The following is a 22,061-nucleotide window of genomic DNA, read 5'->3' as shown; positions in this document are numbered from 1 at the left end:
CCTTACGTGACCCGGTGTTAAACCTGGATTGATAATCACTCCTGTGAGATGCCTTGGGATGTTAACACGACTTACAGAAGTCTTAAAGGAATAGACAGGGTAGATGCAGGTAAGAGCTTCCCCATGGCTGGGAAAGTCGAGAACCAAGGCCTGTAATTTCAAAATAAGGGGGAAGTCAATTAGCACCGAGATGAGGAGAAATTTCTTTCCACAGAGGGTTGTGAATCTTTGGAATCCTCTATCCCAGAGGGCTGTGGAAGTGTGATATGGTACAAATTGAGCAATGGCATGATGGGAAAACTGGTCAACGGGAAGACTGGTCAAAAGGTTTGATATAATACAAGAAAGACTGAAACGACTCCTTCCAGCTCCCCAGGCCCAGGTAAAGGATGCTGCCCTAACTATTTTCAGACTAGTATGGCTGTAGGCCAACACTGCAAAACTTGAAGTCTGAAAAGATCAGCGAAGGTCGAGCCATTCCAAAACACCGGACCTCGGCAACTCCTGATAAAACTAACTCGTCATAACCCAGGGCCGGAGGAATTTAAAACAAAGATACGTCCAGGAAGAAACAAGTCTATTCCGACCTTTCAATGTTCCCTCCGAGGACTAAATAATGGTATGAGTGATATGACCAAACATGGTCTGGTCTTTGCTTCCGTTTGTATTTCCGATCAAACTCCTGACCATACTGTTGTCACATAATCTTGATAATGATAATGTATAAATATTGAGCTAATTCTCTGCGAAAGCGCGGAAATTGTGAAAGACTCAGCAGTTTTGTTGACTGCTCTCTGACTTCAAGTTTCAGCCAGTACTGCATGCAGTTGTTTTCAAAAATAAAGCTTGTTATTCTGTCTGAATGAGTGTGTTGTATCTTTCTACGACAGAAGCGGGAAAATATTGACTTTGACAGAAGCTCAGTTATTGTGTATGTTTGAAGCAGAGATTGACAGATCTCTGGTTGACAATGACATCAAGGGTTTTGGGGACAGTGGGTGTAAATGGCATTGAAGTGTCCAATCAGCCATGAGAGTATTGAATGGCCGAGTAGGCGCGATGGGCTGAATGGGCTACCTCTTGGTCCTATAAGATGTTGTCATTGACATTGTAGGCCTGCCCATGCGCGTGTGGAGATGTAACAGGGTCAGCTCTCAAAGGTAACAGCAGCCAGGAGTCATGAACGCCTGGGGCCTTTGCCTCGGCTGCCTTCGGAGGGCCAGGGTGATGTCCTGCGTGGATCCAGTTCTACCCAAGAGCCGGTTCACAGAAGTTGCTGGCACCCATTTGATCCAGCCATTCATGAGCCGTGGGAGTTGGTAGTGCGGCCCCTGCATTTAGAACACCACCCGAATTGCCCTTGAGGAGGTAGTGGTCGGTTGCCTTCTTCAATACAGCTTGGGTGGCCATATCAGGGGGCAAAGAAAGAGTCACTCGCACTTCAATGGGTCTGGGGTCACATGTACGCCAGGTGAGGACGGCAGATTCCCTCGCCTGAAGGCCATCAACAAACCAGATGGGCTTTTACAACAATCCAATAGTTTCATAGTCATCATTACTGAGATTAACTTTTTATTCGAGATTGATTTAATGAATTCAATTTAAATTTATAAGCTGCCATGGCGGCGTGGCGGCGTTTGGGGTTTTAGCTATAATTCCAGATCATTAGTATTGGTCTCGGGATTGCCAGCCCGGTAACGATCATCATGTCACAACCCCTGACTCAACACACTCCATCTTTTAAAACCCTTCCATGATCTGTGGTTTTCTCACTGGTTGACAACTTCAATCAAAGGAATTAATTGATTGATTGATCGATTGATTTGATTTATTGTCACATGTACCGAAGTACAGTGAAAAGTACTTTTCTGCGGCCGAGGGAATGTACACAGTACGTACACAGTAGACACAAGAATAATCAACAGAGACCATTGACAAATGGTACATCGACCAACAGTGATTGGTTACAGTGCAGAACAAGGGGCCAGACAAAGCAAATACATGAGCAAGAGCAGCATAGGGCGCGTGAATAGTGTTCTTACAGGAAACAGATCAGTCCGAGGGGGAGTCGTTGAGGAGTCTTGTAGCTGTGGGGAAGAAGCTGTTCCTGTGTCTGGATGTGCGGGTCTTCAGACTTCTGTATCTTCTGCCTGATGGAAGGGTCTGGAAGAAGGCAATGCCTGGGTGGGAGGGGTCTCTGATAATGCTGTCTGCCTTCCTAAGGCAGCGGGAGGTGTAGACAGAATCAATGTGAGGGTGGCAAGCTTGTGTGATGCGTTGGACTGAGTTCACCACAGTCTGCAGTTTCTTGCGATCTTGGGCCGAGCAGTTGCCATACCAGGCTGTGATGCAGCCGGATAGGACGCTCTCTATGGCACATCTGTAGAAGTTTGTGAGAGTTGATGTAGACATGCCAAATTTCTTTAGCTTCCGTAGGAAGTAGAGACGTTGTTGGGCTTTCTTGACTGTTGCATCAACGTGAGTGGACCAGGACAGACTGTTGGTGACGATGACCCCCAGGAACTTAAAGCTATCGACCATCTCCTCTTTGGAGCCATTGATGCAGACGGGAGTGTGTGTCGTGCTACGCTTCCTGAAGTCGATGATCAGTTCCTTGGTCTTTCCAGCATTTAGAGAGAGGTTGTTTTCGGTACACCATGCAACCAAGTGATTTATCTCCCTCCTGTAGTCTGATTCGTCGTTGTTTGAGATACGGTCCACCACAGTCGTATCATCCGCAAACTTATAGATTGAGTTGAAGTTAAATCTTGCCACAGAGTCATGTGTGTATAGGGAGTACAGTAGAGGGCTGAGCACACATCTTTGCGGGGCCCCGGTGTTGAGGACTATTGTGGAGGAGGTGCTGTTGCCTATCCTGACAGATTGCGGTCTGTTGGTGAGGAAGTCGAGGATCCAGCTGCACAGGGAGGGGCCAAGTCCAAGATTGCAGAGTTTGGTTATTAGTCTTGTAGGGATAATGGTGTTGAAGGCGGAGCTGTAGTCTATGAACAGCAGTCTGACGTACGTATCCTTGTTGTCGAGGTGTTCGAGTGTTGATTGCAGAGCCAGTGAGATAGCGTCTGCTGTGGACCGGTTGCGGTGATAGGCAAACTGCAGTGGATCGAGACCGTCTGGGAGGCTGGCAGTGATCCATCTCATCAGTAGCCTCTCGAATCATTTCATGATCACAGATGTCAGGGCCACCAGTCGGTAGTCGTCGAGGCAGGCTACCTTGTTCTTCTTTGGTACTGGTACTATGGTGGTCTTCTTGAAGGAGGTGGGAACCTCAGAGCGAAGGAGTGAGCTGGTGAAGATATCTGCAAATCGGCTTTTTCTGGTTTCCCTGGAGCTCGCTATAAAGAGATTGGCAATGAGCATTTGCTTCCTATGGTGCTGAATGTGCCTCTATTTAATTTGGGGCTATGTTGAAGGGCAGGTGAAGCGTGAACCATTTGGCAAAGCTTCTCACGTTTCTCAGCTTTTCCACGAAACCCTTGCTGCACCAAAAGGCCAGAGGAGGTTCCGAGGTGAGCTTCATTGCTTCCTCGGTACCATTGCAGCTAGGAATTTGGGTCCATTCAATTCTGGGGCTGCTGAAGGAGGGATCGGGGAAGAGGGCAGTGCTGGCTCTGTATAAAAATCGTGTCACAGTGGTGAGGCCTGAGGTATCCATGGCAACGGGGCTTACGAATTTGACCCGCCCCCCCACCTCCTCCACTCCCCATTCCACATTGGTAGTCCTTGCTTTCCTCGGAGTGTGGACCTCCCCAATGAATGGCCGTCCCAACCCCATTCCTTAGATAGGTGTAGCCACCTGGGTTGGCCACTTCCCGACTTAAAATGGAGAACCGCAAAGGCTGAAGGGAAATTCAGCCAACACAGGCAAAGACTAGCAAATACAGAAATCATGTGTATTGGAACCTGCAAACGACCAGACAGCACCGAAACCAGCAGCCATCTGCATAGTAATGCAGCAGCCATCTGCATAGTAATGTGCGATTCCCAGGCACAATGGCAACAGTTAAGGTGAATAAGGCCAAGCCAGACTCCTCGGCGCCAGCAGGAGCCAAGACAAAGGAAGGCCAACGGGCAATCAGGGACCGCTCAGCGATCAGGGAACCGCTCCAGCATTGGAGAAATCGATCCAAGTGATCGGAAAGTAGTCCAATCACTTGGAACCAGGTACGGGGTCCGCCCCAAAGGACGGGAAGCCCCTGGGGACTATAAAGTAAAGCCCCAAAGTTCAAATCATCCTTCTTTGGCAGGGTCACTCAGCAACGTGAATCAACCCGTGAGAGTGACCTGCCTCGCTGCCTCCAACCAAGTATGTCTCAAGTCAACGCTCGCTCCGAGATAGGCGCTCCTAGCTACAAGTCCATACCAGCTTTTGAATCCTGCAGACTCAGGACCTGAACGAAAGGCCATTTGTTCCCCTGACCTGGTGGGCCAGTCCAAAGCTAAGTATAGGCCTTTTAGTGATAGGAATAGTCTAGAAAGTAGAGTTTATGCATGAGTAGTGATTTACTGTGTATAATAAATGTGTTTTGATTTGAATCTTACTAATTGGTGTGTTGAGTTATTGATCATTACTTGAACTTGAACCTCGTGGTGGTATCATAAAGACACCTGGCGACTCTAGAGCAAAGGTTAAATAAACAGAGCAAATTACGATTTAAGAGCCAACCAAAAGTTAGCAACATAGGGGAGAATTGGAAAGCTCCATCCCTCCCACGCGATGGTGGGTTGGCACCAAGTTTACCCACTGCCCAGGGCAGGTGGGAGGTACGCCCGCAGTGACAGGACTGGCCGACAGCCCCCAGGAACATCAGGGTCTCTGGTGGTCTCAGACCATCAGGGAAGCTGATCCCAGCCCAGCCCAGCAGCCCCCAGGGCAGTTGTTTCGAATAATGTTCAAGGTTTGAAAAGCAGTGGGCGGGATTCTCCGTTTCTGAGACTAAGTGTTGGCACCAACGCAGAATCCGTGGACTTTTACAACAGAAAACTGGTGCCAAACCTGCACCAATTCCACTACCGTTGAGGGGCTCGCACCGGTGCCGCGTGGAACGCAATCAATTTCAATGAAAAACGGTATGGGATTGGCCGGGTCCGTGACAAGCTACAGCCGCACATACACATTACAATCCCCACACACACTCATCCCAGCCAACAAGGTGGCACTGGTTGTGCCCTGGCAGGACACCGATACGACCCATGGCACTAGGTTCAAGTGGACCCCGGAAGTGTCGAAGATTGTAGTTTAGTCGGGCAGCATGGTCGGCGCAGGCTTGGAGGGCCGAAGGGCCTGTTCCTGTGCTGTACTTTGCTTTGTTCTTTGTTTGTTCTTTGGGCAGTCAGCGGAGTGCGCAGCTGCGTGGCTGCCTTGCCGGCTGCGGCAATGGTGTTCCGTGCCCGTCCACCCCGACCCCACAGCCCACCCCCCTGCTACTCCCCCCCGGCCCTGGCAGAAGCCCCCCAGCCAGCGGCACAACTATGGCGATGTTGGACACCTTCTGTACCCCTCTCTCTCCCCCTCAGCAGATGCCACAAAGATCACCACATGGTACCAAGAGTGTATTCCAGAAAAGCAAGCAGTAAGAAAGAAGAGAGAAAAGAAATCAGTGCATCGCTACACATCTGAAAATCTGCAAACAACTAAGATAAACTATAACCAAAATGGATGCTGTGCAAAAGCCAGACAACCTCAAGATGTCTGGTAAACTAAGTGTAAATTGGAAAAACTTCAAGCAGCAGTTTGAAGTCTTTCTCTCTGCCTCTTTCAATCAGCTCCTGACACTAGGAAGATAGCTCTCCTCCTAAATCTGATAGGTCCGCAGGCATTTGAACTCTTTAACTCAGAAAATGAAGGTTAAAATAAGTATGAGAAAGTAATGGAAAAACTTGACTCCCATTGCAAAAAACAAGTCAATGAGGTGTATGAGAGATACATGTTTTAAAAAAGGGTGCAACTAATAGGGGAATCTTTTGAGACTTTTCTAACTGATTTGAGGCTCCGAGCACAATCCTGCAATTTTTCCTCAATTATGGAATAAATCCTGCGTGACCAAATTGTGTTTGGCATATTTGAAGAGCAAATGCGGGAACGTTTACTCAGAAAACTAAACTTAACTTTAGAAGAAGCCATCGACCTCTGTAAAGCAAGTGAGCAAGCCACCAATGAATATGCTGCATTCAGATTCCGTGCAAAAGGCGCGAACTTCAACAACGCGTCATTGCCTCTGGGGTGCAGTTTAAAACGAATCGCGCTGCAGCAGGTAGCCGTTTTGAGCAAGCGCGGGTAAGAAAAAAATGCGAAACGGACATTCGATGTTCTGCGCATGTACCGGATCAGTTTGCAAATGCGCACTTTGAAAGAGGACACGGGCGGGAAGTGAACTGGTTTGCACATGCACACGAGAGGTTTACACATTGCATCACCAACGTGATGACATGTACACGCTGTGGACACTCCCACTTAAAGCAGCACTGTCATGCATTTGGAAAAAGGTGAACAACATGTAAGAAACTCAATCATTTTGCTACACAATGCAGATTTAATGCAACAACAAACAAGAATCAATTAAAAAAGGCATTTCAACAGCATAAAAAAGTCAACACTATACAAAACAAGGAAGTAGAAGAAAACTCTTTAAAATCAAACATTGATCTTACTATGCTTACTTCACTGGACAACTTCATAATAGAAGCAATCACTAAAATAAATGGAAATGATACTGTGGGCAGCACAGTAGCACAGTGGTTAGCACAATTGTATTGTGTGTGGTTTTGGTCTCCTTCTCTGAGGAAGGATGTTCTTGCAGTCGAGGGAGTGCAGCGAAAGTTTACCAGACTGATTCCAGGGATGGCGGGACTATCATATGAGGAGAGATTGACTAGGTTGGGATTGTTCTCGCTGGAGTTCAGAAGCATGAAGGGGGATCTCATGGAGACGTATAAAATTCTAACAGGACTGGACAGGGTAGATGCAGGGAAGATGTTACCAATGATGGGTGTGTCCAGAACCAGGGGTCACAGTCTGAGGATTCAGGGTAAACCATTTCAGACAGAGATAAGGAGACACTTCTTCACACAAAGAGTGGTGAGCCTGTGGAATTCATTCCCACAGGAAGTAGTTGATGCTAAAACATTGAATATATCCAAGAGGCGGCTGGATATAGCACTTGGGGAGAACGGGATCAAAGGCTATGGGGAGAAAGCAGGATTAGGCTATTGAGTTGGATGATCAGCCATGATCGTGATGAATGGCGGTGCAGGCTCGAAGGGCCAAAAGGCCTCCTCCTCTCCTATCTTCTATGTATCTATGTATCTATGTAATTGCTTCACAGCTCCAGGGTCGCAGGTTTGATTCCCGACTTGGGTCACTGTCTATGTGGAAACTGCACCTCCGGGTGCTCCGGTTTCCTCCACAGTCCAAAGATGTGCGGGTTAGGTGAATTGGCATTGCTAAATTGCCCTTAGTGTCCTAAAAAGATTAGGTGGGGTTTTGGGGATAGGGTGGAGATGTGAGGATAGAGTGGCGGTGTGGGGATAGGGTGGAGGCATGGGCTCAGGTGGAGTGCTCTTTCCAAGGGCCGGTGCAGACTCGATGGGCCGAATGGCCTCTTTCTGCACTGTAAATTCTATGATTCTATGATTCGATCAGGCAGCTATCCGATTGGATAGAAACATTGATCATAAATGGATCTGAGGTACAATTTAAATTGGACACTGGTGCACACGCTAATCTGATAACAGAAACGGATTTGGGCAAAGTAGCAAACCCTCCAAAATATAAAAGGACACATTGTAGATTAACAGACTAGAATGGAAATGAAATAGCAACAAAAGATTCATGCTACCTCACAGCTCAGAGTGGTGACATTAAAATTCCACTTGATTTTGAAATTGTGGATGTCACAAAATCCTCACTTATTGGAATAGCTGCATGTATCCAGCTAAACCTGATTCAGAGAATTCACACTGCCAACTCTCCCTGGTTCGAAAGATTTAGTGCTTGTTATCCAGAGCCACAATGCACGAGGATAACAAAATTGCTGACGTTGTACTCAGTATTGCAGTACAAGCCAACTTCATAACAGCAATACTACCCGTCACAGATGCTAAACTACAAATAACCAAGGCAGAAACTCTACGAGATACGACACTTCAGCAAGTGATACAATATCTATGTACCGACTGGCCCAAAGGGAAATGTGCAAACGTTTGCAACATCAGAGAAGACCTGACAATAATAGGCAACTTTCTATTGCAAGGGGGCCGCATTGTAATTCCATCATGTCGTAGACAAGACATTCTCGCACAAACCTACAAAGGACATCAAGGCATTGAGAAATGTAGAAGAAGAGCACGTATTGGCGTATTGGCTGGGAATCAACAAGGATATAGACAATTACATTCCACAGTGTCGGATATGCCAAATGCACCAACCGGCACAATGTTACAACCTCGGTGGAAAGCGAACTAGTTACTCAACCATGGACTAAAGTCGCCATGGACATATTTTACTTTCAAGGCTGTGATGATTTGATAATCATTGACTATTACGCAAATGTTCCGGAGGTTATCAAATGACCCAACTCAACAACGCATTCTGTTGTCAGGGCAACGGAAAATGTATTTGCCTGACATGGCATACCAGTAACTGTCGTCACAGACAATGGACCGTGTTTTAGCAACCTGGAGTGGTTACAATTTGCCAATGGCTATAACTTCACACATGCAACTTCTAGCCCACTATACCCGCAGGCAAACGGGAAAGCTGAGAAAGGGGTTGGAATTGTGAAGCAGCTTCTCAAAAAAGCTATGGAGGACAGAAAGGACTTAGCACTGTCAGCATACAGGGCTATACCATTGTCATCGGGGGTTTCTCCAGCACAACTATTGATGGGACGAAGAATAGGTACTAGTTTACCAACTCTAATAGTTCCAAAGATGCACAAGTCGTGCATAAAAAAAGGCAGCAACTGAAGAGTAAGCAAAAGAAGTATTACGATAAGAACTCGAAACCACTATCTACACTAGAGAAGGTGATATCGTACGCATTCGTAATCCTAAAGGCGGATGGATGGCAAAAGTACTGAATGAACTCACATCAAACGTGATCAGAACAGAACCTGGAAAGATTTTTCATGGAGACAGAAGAGACCACTTGAAACTCAAACAACCTGTTACATTCACAGAATCAGCTACCACGAGTCAACAACTCATATTTTCTACAAATGACTTTCCAAAAGCTGTATTGTCAAATGTATCAGATAATTCACATAACACGGTTGTAGCGTTCAGAAGTTCTTCAAGACATAGGAAACCTCCAAATAGATTAAATCTGTAAAATCTGTAAATCTGACATTAGTTCTATCAGTGTTGACATGCTGTAGAATACTGTAAACAAGAAAATGTATACCCAACATTTTTCTCAAAGAAAGGGGGATGTGATGCCATACAAATGTCCAGCATGAAAAGCTAATGTCATGTTAAACCTAGCCACTAGAGGGAGCTGAGGAACAGTACTATAAATTGCACTGGCTCTTAAACTAAGGGGAGGAGATTACACTGGGGCTGAAGAAGAAAAGACTCATAGTGTATTGCAGAGTTAGTTAAGATATAATAGTTACAATTAGTAGATAGAGATAGTGTTAGTGAGTGTAGTTTAATTCTTACATGTATATTTGCTATTCAGAATAAGTGTCAAACTCAAATTTAGTGGTGTTAATAAAATTAGTTTAGTTCGTCAAAAGAGCTTTGAGTACCTTTGTGATCGCTACACCTTCCATCCTGGAAGCCCCTCACTGGTTTAGCTCAGTGGGCTAGACAGCTGGTTTGTGATGCAGAACAAGGCCAGAGTGTGTTCAATTCCCGTACCAGCTGAGAATTCTGAATTCTCCCTCTGTGTACCCGAACAGGCATTGGAATGTGGCGACGAGGGGGATTTTCACAGTAACTTCATTGCAGTGTTAGTGTAAGCCTAGTTGTGACAATAAGAAAAAGACACCGGGGAGTTTTCCTCGTGTCGTGGTCAATGTCAATCCTTCAATCAACAGATTGTATGGTGACTTATCCCATTGCTGTTTTTGGGATCGTACTGTGCACATCTTGTGGGTCTCATTTAGTCCACATGAAACGGGCACAATTCTCTGGCCGCGTTGCGCTGAAGCAAGAGCACAACGCGGCTGGAGAATCATGGGAGATGTCTGCAGTGAGCCTCCCGACAGACTCCACGCCTCGCGAGATTCACCGGAGTCCTGCGAGACATCAGAGTCAGAACTCCGCCCCAAATGGGCAGGACCGAATGACACTCCTGTAAGTAGGTCGAAAACCTATTTACGACCCACCTGGCCGGGATCCACCGGCCTCGTCAGGGAGGCGCCAGCCGGGCGCCGATCATTGCTTCTCCACACAAACATGGACCAGGTGGAACAGCACCTGGGGGGGGGGTCTCCCAGGCCATCAGAGACCCTGGGGTGGTCAGGGTATGTGCAGGGTGGCCCCCCGGCCCTCCTCTGGACAATGGGCACCTTTGTACTGCCCAGCTGGTACCTTGGCGCTGTCACCCTGGCATTTCCAAGGTGCCTGGTTGGGACTGTCCAGCTGTCAGGCACACTGCCTAGGGGCCAGGGTGGCAGTGCCAGCGTGTCTGAGTGCCAGGGTGGCACTGCCAAGGATCAGGGAAGCAAGGGGGGTCATGCCCATGAAACAAGGGTCAAGGGGGAGTTGAAGGGTAGGGGAATGAAGGGCAGAAAAGTAGGGGCCTCCGGGAAGTTCAGGGGCTGATGGGTGGGGGTCCTAGAAGGGCAAGGGGCACTTTAAGGGGGCTTGGGGGGTCTGAAGATGGGGGAACCCCAGGGACCCCATAGTGGGGCGCCTTCACTTGGGGGGGGGGTGAGGGGTAGTGTCCATGTCCATGTTTGTTGGGGGGGGGGCGATGTTGCCCATTGGTGGGAGTTGTGGGCGACCCAGAAGCTTACTTAGAGATCGGGTCAACCTTTCAAAATGGCGGCCAGATCTTGGCGAGTTCAGCTCCCCAGTGCTAAAAAAAATTCTAAGTATGGGCTAAACCGGTGATAAACTCCCCAGGCCCCAAAAAAGTGACAAAGTTTCATTGAATAGCAGTGAGGAACTTGCCGGCAGAGCCAATGGGAAACTCCCTGAAAAGCCCGCCACTAATTAACTTAGAAGTTTTGGGGGAGTATTGCGCCCGTGGAAACGAAAGAGCTGCTCCTTTTCCAAACACAGGAAATCCCAAAGTGTTTCCCAGCAGGATCTCTAATGTCCACCTGAGGGGGCAGATCGAGCCTTCTTTTGACGTCTTCTCTGGGATGTCGGAACTGTCAGATGAGGAGAGGCTAAGTCAGGTCGGATTATAGTCATTGGAGTTGAGAAGAGTGAGAGGGGATCTCATGGAAACTTATAGAATTCTAACGGGATTAGACAGGGTAGATTCAGAAAGAATGTTCCCGATGGTGGGGGAGTCCAGAACTAAGGGTCATAGTTTGAGGGTAAGGGGTAAACATTTTAGGACTGAGGTGAGGAGACAATTCTTCACCCAGAGAGCGGTGAATCCGTGGCATTCACTCCCACAGAAAGTAGTTGAGGCCAAAACGTTGTATAATTTCAAGGAGGAATTCGATCTAGCTCTTGGGGCTAAAGGGACCAAGGGATATGGAGGGAAGGCGGTATCAGGGTATTGAACTTGATGATCAGCCATGATCATAATGAACGGCGGAGCGGGCTCGAAGGGCCGAATGACCTCCGCCTGCTTCTATTTTCTATGTATGTTTCCATGCACCCAAAAAACAGCACCTCTGACAGTGCAGCACTCCCTCAGTTTTGATATCTGTGCTCAAATCTCTAGAATGGGGCTTGAGCCCACAGTTTTGTGGCTCCCATGGCGATACAACTGACAATGGTTGCAATAGCAACTACCCTTCAAAAACACCTCACTGGAGTAAACTGCTTGGGGATGTCTTGAGGATGGGAGAGACGCTATATAAATGCAAGTTCCTTCTTTTGAGATGGAAGCCTGCCGCTCTAACCTGTTGTGGTTGACAAGCGACAGCAGTGCCACACGGTAACATGGTTGACTCCTGACTGCTCTATGAATTTGCCGCGCAAGGTGTAGGGTTGTGTCAAACCGCTGACAAGCCTTCATCACAGTCACCGGCTCAGGGGGTAATGGACGGCACGGTAGCACAGTGGTTAGCACTGTTGCTTCACAGCACCAGGGTCCCGGGTTCGATTCCCGGCTTGGGTCACTGTCTGTGCGGAGTCTGCACGTTCTCCCCCGTGTCTGCGTGGGTTTCCTCCGGGTGCTCCGGTTTCCTCCCACAAGTCCCGAAAGACGTGCTTGTTAAGGTGAACTGAACATTCTGAATTCTCCCTCCGTGTACCCGAACAGGCGCCGGAGTGTGGCGACTAGGGGCTTTTCACAGTAACTTCATTGCAGTGTTAATGTAAGGCTACTTGTGACAATAATAAAGATTATAAATAAATAACGAGCAGTCTACCAGACATAATGACTACCTGCCTCAATGAACGTTTCTCTTTTTGCTTAAGTTCGATTGGCTGAAGCAATTGTAAAATGTCGATTCCGTAACAGGGAGAAATATGAAATCCAAACGTTTAATTGGCTACCTGCGAATACACGCCGGGAACCCAGGTCGATCTTACTCACTCTCATGCCCAGTTCAATATTTTCTCCTCCGTAAATCTCCATGCCAGGATCCAGGAGGCCGATCTCGCCAAAGTACTCCCGGTGAACCACAAATGAACAGCCAATCATTGCAGGTGTCCTGTGTGCACAGAAAGAGGGGACAGACAAGAAGAAAAAGATCCTTTAGCATCATCGGGAGGCAACAAGGTTTGGTTTAAACCACTCGAGGAGGAGAATGTTTGCAGGGCTGCGGGAATGAGGTGGGCAGTACGGGAATAATCGGATAGCTCCTTCAAAGACCCAGCACGGGCACAGTGGGCAAAAACGGCCTCCTTGTGTGTTGCACGATTCCGCGGAACTGAGATGACGGAAGTAAATCTCCAAATGATTGGCTGGTGTGTATCACTATGGAGTTTAATCCCCCTACAGGGGAGGAGGAGGTGTCGTGGTAGTGTCACTGAACTAATAACTGGATAGCATGGACAATCTGGGCCGAAGGGCCTGTTTCCATGCTCTAAACATCTATGACTCTAATCCAGAGACCCTCGGGCAATCCTCCGGGGACTTGGGTTCAAACCCCACCATGGCTGATGGTGAAATTTGGATTCAGTAAATAATCTGGAATTTAAAGGTCTCAATGATGACCATGAAACCATGTTCGATTGTTGTAAAAACCCTTCTGCTTCTGTAATGTCCTTATTAGGGCATATTTTTATGGGCAGCATGGTAGCAGAGTTGTTAGCACTGTTGCTTCACAGCGCCAGAGACCCGGTTTCGATTCCCAGCTTGGAACACTGTGCGGAGTCTGCGCGTTCTCCCCATGTCTGCGTGGGTTTTCTCCGGGTGCTCCGGTTTCCTCCCACCAAGTCCCGAAAGACGTGCTGTTAGGTGAATTGGACATTCTGAATTCTCCCTCTGTGTACCTGAACAGGTGCTGTAATGTGGCGACGAGGGGATTTTCACAGTAACTTCATCGCAGTGTTCATGTAAGCCTACTGGTGACAATAATAAAGATTATGATTGTTTTTATTATTACCCGGGCTGACCGACATGTGACACTAGACCCACAGCAACGTGGTTAACTCTTCAATGCCCGAGTGAGACATTTCGCTCAAGGGCCATTGGGATGGGCCAGCCCACAAGTCCCACATCAAATGAATAAAAAATAAATAAAGTTGTATATAAACCCGCAAAATGGAGGAAATATATCTAAAAGTGTAAAGAACACCAAGCAGAACTGATAATGGAAATATCTTTTGACCGAGTTGCTGTTATATTCTCTAAGCGTCGCAAAGGGAAAAGGTTTGGAGGCCCCACACACCTGGAATTGTTCCAAACACGAGGACAGATTTATTTGGGGACGTTGCTCATACAATCTAAGATGGAGAGCTGTAGCCTGCATAAAGACACTCTGCTGATATCAGTACAGATCACGGGGTGTTCTACCAGCAGGGATGTATTCATTGATACATAACAGTTTCTTGTTGCTAATTTTTAAAATATCTTTTATCTTGTAAGGAGCTATTGTCATCTTCCTCGTATTGGTTTTCAGTCTTTTGTAATAATATAATAATATTTATTAGTGTCACAAGTCGGCTTACATTAACACCGCAATGAAGTTACTGTGAAAATCCCCTCGTCGCCAAATTCTGGCGCCTGTTCGGGTACACGGAGGGAGAATTCAGAATGTCCAATTCACCTAACAAGCACGTCTTTCGGGATTTGCGGGAGGAAACCGGAGCACCCGGAGGAAACCCACGCAGACACGGGGAGAACGTGCAGACTCCGCACAGTGACCCAAGCCGAGAAACTAACCTGGGACCCTGGAGCTGTAAGCAACAGTGCTAACCGTTGTGCTGCTGTGTCAATCTTCAAACTGCAGCGATGCAAATTTCAACTCAACGAAAGGCCAAAAGCCTTAATAATCCCAATAGTTACCATGTCGCAGGCTCTTTCATTCTAAACTTCTGAATTCACATTGAAGAGAAATAGCGTGATTGATTTGAACGGAACATCAAGTTGTGAGACCTTTCAAGCGATTTCAATACTGTTCATTGAAGATCAGAAGAACCCACTTGAGTAAGAACGACACGTCAAACATAAAGAAAGGAAAAAATAACGTGCTTTTCTGTAACATCTTCCCGGACCTTGGGATGTCCCACAGTGCCTCACAGCCAATGAAGGACTTTTGAAGTGAAGTCACTGTCATCAAGTAGGATTCACTTCTCCGATTTCTGGCCCTCCTAGTGCCAACAGAGCATCAACGTCACCGAGGAAGAGAGACAACGATCGTCACAGTGCTGTGATTGTAAATTGTGCCGAAGAGTGGATCCAGCTTTTTAATCCCTGAGGAATTGTGCTTTCCACCTCCTGCTGCTCTGCATAACCATCCTTTACCCTCACTCCTGTTATCAGATTTGTGATGACTATATTTTGGCCTGATTTTCATCAAGTTAACTGCTCAGAAACAACCTCTTTGCCCAAACCGTAAATGCTGCCAGTTAATGATAATAATCGCTTATTGTCACAAGTTGGCTTCAATGAAGTTACTGTGACAAGCCCCTAGTCGTCACATTCCGGCACCTGTTCGGGGAGGCCGGTACGGGAATGCTCCAAATCAACCTCTTTGCATGTTCTTCAGCTCACCCCATCACCATATCTGTGCGGAGTCTGCACGTTGTCCCCGTGTCTGCGTGGGTTTCCTCCGGGTGCTCCGGTTTCCTCCCACAAGTCCCGAAAGACGTGCTTGTTAGGTGAATTGGACATTCTGAATTCTCCCTCTGTGTACCCGAACAGGCGCCGGAATGTGGCGACGAGGGGCTTTTCACAGTAACTTCATTGCAGCGTTAATGTAAGCCTACTTGTGACAATAAAGATTATTATAAAGGTTATTATGAATTCTTTCCCCTTCATCTGATTTTCTAGGTTTCCCTTAAATGCATCTGTACGATTCACCTCAATCACTCTGTGGGCTACAGTGTTCCACACCCTCACTGTGCTCTGGGTAAAGAAGTTTCTCCTCAATCCCCCAATTAGATTTATTACTAGGTACGTTATAATTAAGGCTCCTAACTTTTGACCTATATTTCAAGTGGAAACATCTTCTCTGTGTCTTACCCCAGTGAAATCCCTCCCACTATCTTAAAGATCTCTAATAGATCACTGAAGTAAACGGCAAAGAGTTCATAAGAGAGACATTTAATCAGCATGGCAGTATTTACACAGGACCCGGTTACACATCTCAGGGTCCTCACACCATGTTATACTGAGGAAGGAGCAGTGCTCCAAAAGCTAGTGACATCAAAACAAACCTGTTGGACTTTAACCTGGTGTTGTAAAACTTCTTACTGTGTGATGCACAATCAGTTACTCTCGAGACAAGGTGAGTCATACTAATCGGCTTTAATCAGCTAGAACTGTTCCCCAGCAGCTTCGGTACAGAAAGTGAAGGCTGCTGGGACGGCATGGGTTCTTATACCCCGCCTCTCAGGGCGGAGCTACGTACGTTGGCCAATGGTAGACTCCTAGGTCTAGCCAATGGGCATCCACCTCTCAGGTACTGCAATACCTGGTATTACCACACTGTGCTCACCCCAGTCCAACGCCGGCATCTCCACATCAGTGTTATACTAGTGCTGCTTAACTCAGTGCCCGATCAGCACAAGGGACCAATCTTCCTCAGCTGGATGGGTCCTATGCAGGGTAATAACAGTCACCCCAAAGCCCAGCCTGTCCAATCTTTCCTGACAGTCACAAAGAACAAAGAACAAAGAAATGTACAGCACAGGAACAGGCCCTTCGGCCCTCCAAGCCCGTGCCGACCATACTGCCCGACTAAACTACAATCTTCTACACTTCCTGGGTCCGTATCCTTCTATTCCCATCCTATTCATATATTTGTCAAGATGCCCCTTAAATGTCCCTATCGTCCCTGCTTCCACTACCTCCTCCGGTAGTGAGTTCCAGGCACCCACTACCCTCTGCGTAAAAAACTTGCCTCGTAAATCTACTCTAAACCTTGCCCCTCTCACCTTAAACCTATGCCCCCTAGTAATTGACCCCTCTACCCTGGGGAAAAGCCTCTGACTATCCACTCTGTCTATGCCCCTCATAATTTTGTATACCTCTATCAGGTCGCCCCTCAACCTCCTTCGTTCCAGTGAGAACAAACCGAGTTTATTCAATCGCTCCTCATAGCTTATGCCCTCCATACCAGGCAACATTCTGGTAAATCTCTTCTGCACCCTCTCTAACGCCTCCACATCCTTCTGGTAGTGTGGCGACCAGAATTGAACACTATACTCCAAGTGTGGCCTAACTAAGGTTCTATACAGCTGCAACATGACTTGCCAATTCTTATACTCAATGCCCCGGCCAATGAAGGCAAGCATGCCGTATGCCTTCTTGACTACCTTCTCCACCTGTGTTGCCCCTTTCAATGACCTGTGGACCTGTACTCCTAGATCTCTCTGACTTTCAATACTCTTGAGGGTTCTACCATTCACTGTATATTCCCTACCTGCATTAGCCCTTCCAAAATGCATTACCTCACATTTGTCCGGATTAAAGTCCATCTGCCATCTCTCCACCCAAGTCTCCAGACAATCTAAATCCTGCTGTATCCTCTGACAGTCCTCATCGCTATCCGCAATTCCACCAACCTTTGTGTCATCTGCAAACTTACTAATCAGACCAGTTACATTTTCCTCCAAATCATTTATATATACTACAAACAGCAAAGGTCCCAACACTGATCCCTGTGGAACACCACTGGTCACAGCCCTCCAATTAGAAAAGCATCCCTCCATTGCTACCCTCTGCCTTCTATGGCCTAGCCAGTTCTGTATCCACCTTGCCAGTTCACCCCTGATCCCGTGTGACTTCACCTTTTGTACTAGTCTACCATGAGGGACCTTGTCAAAGGCCTTACTGAAGTCCATATAGACAACATCTACTGCCCTACCTGCATCAATCATCTTAGTGACCTCCTCGAAAAACTCTATCAAGTTAGTGAGACACGACCTCCCCTTCACAAAACCGTGCTGCCTCTCACTAATACGTCCATTTGCTTCCAAATGGGAGTATATCCTGTCTCGAAGAATTCTCTCCAGTAATTTCCCTACCACTGAAGTAAGGCTCACCGGCCTGTAGTTCCCGGGATTATCCTTGCTACCCTTCTTAAACAGAGGAACAACATTGGCTATTCTCCAGTCCTCCGGGACATCCCCTGAAGACAGTGAGGATCCAAAGATTTCTGTCAAGGCCTCAGCAATTTCCTCTCCAGCCTCCTTCAGTATTCTGGGGTAGATCCCATCAGGCCCTGGGGACTTATCTACCTTAATATTTTTTAAGACACCCAACACCTCGTCTTTTTGGATCACAATGTGACCCAGGCTATCTACACCCCCTTCTCCAGACTCAACATCTACCAATTCCTTCTCTTTGGTGAATACTGATGCAAAGTATTCATTTAGTACCTCGCCCATTTCCTCTGGCTCCACACATAGATTCCCTTGCCTATCCTTCAGTGGGCCAACCCTTTCCCTGGCTACCCTCTTGCTTTTTATGTACGTGTAAAAAGCCTTGGGATTTTCCTTAACCCTATTTGCCAATGACTTTTCATGACCCCTTCTAGCCCTCCTGACTCCTTGCTTAAGTTCCTTCCTACTTTCCTTATATGCCACACAGGCTTTGTCTGTTCCCAGCCTTTTAGCCCTGACAAATGCCTCCTTTTTCTTTTTGACGAGGCCTACAATATCACTCGTCATCCAACGTTCCCGAAAATTGCCGTATTTATCTTTCTTCCTCACCGGAACATGCCTGTCCTGTATTCCTTTCAACTGACACTTGAAAGCCTCCCACATGTCAGATGTTGATTTGCCCTCAAACATCCGCCCCCAATCTATGTTCTTCAGTTCCCACCTAATATTGTTATAATTAGCCTTCCCCCAATTTAGCACATTCATCCTTGGACCACTCTTATCCTTGTCCACCAGTACTTTAAAACTTACTGAATTGTGGTCACTGTTACCGAAATGCTCCCCTACTGAAACATCTACCACCTGGCCGGGCTCATTCCCCAATACCAGGTCCAGTACCGCCCCTTCCCTAGTTGGACTGTTTACATGTTGTTTTAAGAAGCCCTCCTGGATGCTCCTTACAAACTCCGCCCCGTCTAAGCCCCTGGCACTAAGTGAGTCCCAGTCAATATTGGGGAAGTTGAAGTCTCCCATCACCACAACCCTGTTGTTTTTACTCTTTTCCAAAATCTGTCTACCTATCTGCTCCTCTATCTCCCGCTGGCTGTTGGGAGGCCTGTAGTATACCCCCAACATTGTGACTGCACCCTTCTTATTCCTGATCTCTACCCATATAGCCTCACTGCCCTCTGAGGTGTCCTCTCGCAGTATAGCTGTGATATTCTCCCGAACAAGTAGCGCAACTCCGCCTCCCCTTTTACATCCCCCTCTATCCCGCTTGAAACATCTAAATCCTGGAACGTTTAGCTGCCAATCCTGCCCTTCCCTCAACCAGGTCTCTGTAATGGCAACAACATCATAGTTCCAAGTAGTAATCCAAGCTCTAAGTTCATCTGCCTTACCCGTAATGCTCCTTGCATTAAAACATATGCACCTCAGGCCACCAGACCCGCTGTGTTCAGCAACTTCTCCCCGTCTGCTCTGCCTCAGAGCCACACTGTCCCTATTCCCTAGTTCTCCCTCAATGCTCTCACCTTCTGACCTATTGCTCCCGTGCCCACCCCCCTGCCATACTAGTTTAAACCCTCCCGTGTGACACTAGCAAAACTCGCGGCCAGGATATTTATGCCTCTCCGGTTTAAATGCAACCCGTCCATCTTATACAGGTCACACCTGCCCCGGAAGAGCTCCCAGTGGTCCAGATAACGGAAACCCTCCCTCCTACACCAGCTGTTTAGCCACGTGTTTGTCACAATCCTCCAATTCTCATGTCATCCTTGCAAACCATTATTGCACCTTCTCTGGTGCCTCTATTTCATTTTAATAATACGGAGACCATAGTGCTCCAAGTGTACTTTAACAAAGGTCGATAAAAGTTTCACATCACTTCACTGGTTTCCAATTCTATCCCTCTGGGAAATGAACTCAGTTTGTAGCCACGTCAAGATGTGTCCCAACATTTAGTGGTTTGTGTACCTGGACCCCTGGATTCTTTGCTTTGTGGCCTCATTTAGATTCTAATTATCCAAGCTCGATATGGCCTTCTTAATTTTCCCAGCAAAATGCGCCATCTCACACTTAGCTATGCTGAAAAGCCTTTGCCAATGATCCACTGATCCTGCAAGATTGTGAGTGTATTTTCATACATTTTTCCTTTGTACGAACCACCCCCCCCCGAAACAGGGGTCATCTACAAATTTAGAAACTCTACCTTCAACTCCCAAGCCCAAACTGTTAATCTAAATTGTGTAGACCCTTCCATCAGGCAGAAGGTACAGAAGTCTGAAGACCCGCACATCCAGACATAGGAACAGCTTCTTCCCCACAGCTACCAGACTCCTCAACGACTCCCCCTCGGACTGATCTGTTCCCGAACACTATTCACGACGCCCTATGCTGCTCTTGATCATTGATTTGCTTTGTCTGGCCCTTGTTCCGCACTGTAACCAATCACTGTTTGTCGATGTACCATTTGTCAATGTGCTCTGTCGATTATTCTTTTGTCTACTATGTACGTACTGTGTACGTTCCCTTGGCCGCAAAAAAAACTTTTAACTGTACTTTGGTACATGTGACAATAAATATCAGTAAATCAATCAGTCAATCAATGGATGATTGGATCCAGTTTTGATCCCTGTGGAATTCTGCTTTTCATCTTCTGCTGTTCTGTATAACCACCCTTTACCCCCAGCCCCTGGGATAGGGTCCTTCCAAGCGCCCTCCGGCAGGTTCAATGTGGGCGTTGGGGGTGGGGGGGTGGGGGGAGAGAACATGGGTGGAGGCTGTAGCCATGTAAAATGGCTAACTCACGATTAGAATGGCCAAACCCCGATTTAAAATGGCGAACAGAAGAGGCTGATGGGAAAATCAGCCAACAGGACTCAAACAGACAGCTGCAGGTAAAACAGTGTATTCGCCTCTGGGGGGGCCAGACAGAATCGATACCTGCAGCCATCAAAATAACAACACACCAGCCATCTGAATACTAATTAGCAATCCCCGGGAACAGTATGCTACAAATTAGACACACAAAGCCAACCCAGGCTTTTCGGCGCCAGCAGGAGCTTACACAAAGAGAGGTGAATGACCACCTCGAAACCGCCCATCGATCAAGGAATCGCTCCAGCATTGGAGAATATCGAACCAAGCGATTGGGACCAAGTCCAATCACTTGGAACCAGGTACAAGGTCCGCCCCGAAAGGCGGGAAGCCCCTGGGGACTATAAGAATAGCGGCCAAGTTCACATCGACCCTTCTTCTCCTCTCCGCACCCTTCGAGACCCTTCTGCTGACCTTCTACAACAGCCGCAAGAAACAGTAAGTCTTACTCCAACACTCGCTATGAGATAGACACTCCTGACTATCGACCTGTACCAGCTTTGAATCCCGCAGGCTCAGAACCCATACGAGAGGCCATTCGTTTCCCTGACCTGGTGGGCCATTTCCAAAGTTAAGTATTGTAGGAAGTAGCTTAGAAGTAGAATGAATGTATAAGTATTGACTGCTGTATATAATAAATGTGCGTTGATTTAACTCTTACTAAGCGGTGTGTTGGTTTATTGATCATTACTCGGACTTGAACCACGTGGCGGTATCAGAAAGATACTTGGCGACTCAAGAGCAAAGGTGATAGAACAAGAGCAATTAAACTAAGGCTAAAATGAGCAACAAGGCCCAAATATCAGTCTCACGGAAGTGGGACTTTCCATTGGTGCCCGCCATGGCGGATCGGAAAAGCCGGCAGAGGCTGGCGGGAACCTAATTTGCACCTTGTCAATGGGATGCAGATGAGGGCCTGACTCACCCACCCCGCCCCCCCACCCATATCGGATTCTCCATGATCCCGGCAAGAATAAACGTCGGCGCAAATCGCGCTTGAAACAGATTTGGTGTCTTGGAGGGGGGGGAGGGTGAGGTTCCAGCTTTCAGCCTCAGAATATTCCAGGAAATTCATCTTCGTCTTCAGTATGTTCATCTTCCAGCCTCAGGGTTCACCCGGAGACCCATCTTCATTTTCCAGGGGGCCGTCGTCTTCCTCCAACAGAGGGTCAGTGATGCTGGCCGCCTTTTCAATACGGCGCCCGGACACGACAGCGAACTAGGCGCCATCAGACCCGCCCCACCGCGGAATATGCCGCGAAATACCTGGGAGCACAATTAACGAGGTCGGCGCTGGAAGATTCGCTCGCCTTCCC

At 47.4% G+C, this 22,061-nt stretch overlaps 1 protein-coding gene across 5 annotated transcripts in view; it reads right to left on the bottom strand.

Annotated features, from left to right (window-relative positions):
- galnt9 (polypeptide N-acetylgalactosaminyltransferase 9) overlaps positions 1 to 22,061 on the bottom strand; it is a 499,594-nt gene that overhangs the window by 246,059 nt on the left and 231,474 nt on the right. For all 5 annotated transcript variants that reach the window (XM_072467774.1, XM_072467622.1, XM_072467537.1 and 2 more), the window contains exon 6: positions 12,689 to 12,806. In XM_072467774.1, coding sequence (XP_072323875.1) covers positions 12,689 to 12,806 — 118 coding nt within the window. The remainder of the gene's footprint in view (positions 1 to 12,688; positions 12,807 to 22,061) is intronic.

This window comes from Scyliorhinus torazame, chromosome 1 (genome assembly GCF_047496885.1).
Source record: "Scyliorhinus torazame isolate Kashiwa2021f chromosome 1, sScyTor2.1, whole genome shotgun sequence".
Classification (NCBI taxonomy): domain Eukaryota; kingdom Metazoa; phylum Chordata; class Chondrichthyes; order Carcharhiniformes; family Scyliorhinidae; genus Scyliorhinus; species Scyliorhinus torazame.
The sequence above is the reverse complement of the archived record's forward strand: the minus strand, read 5'-3'. Positions and strand labels throughout refer to the sequence as shown.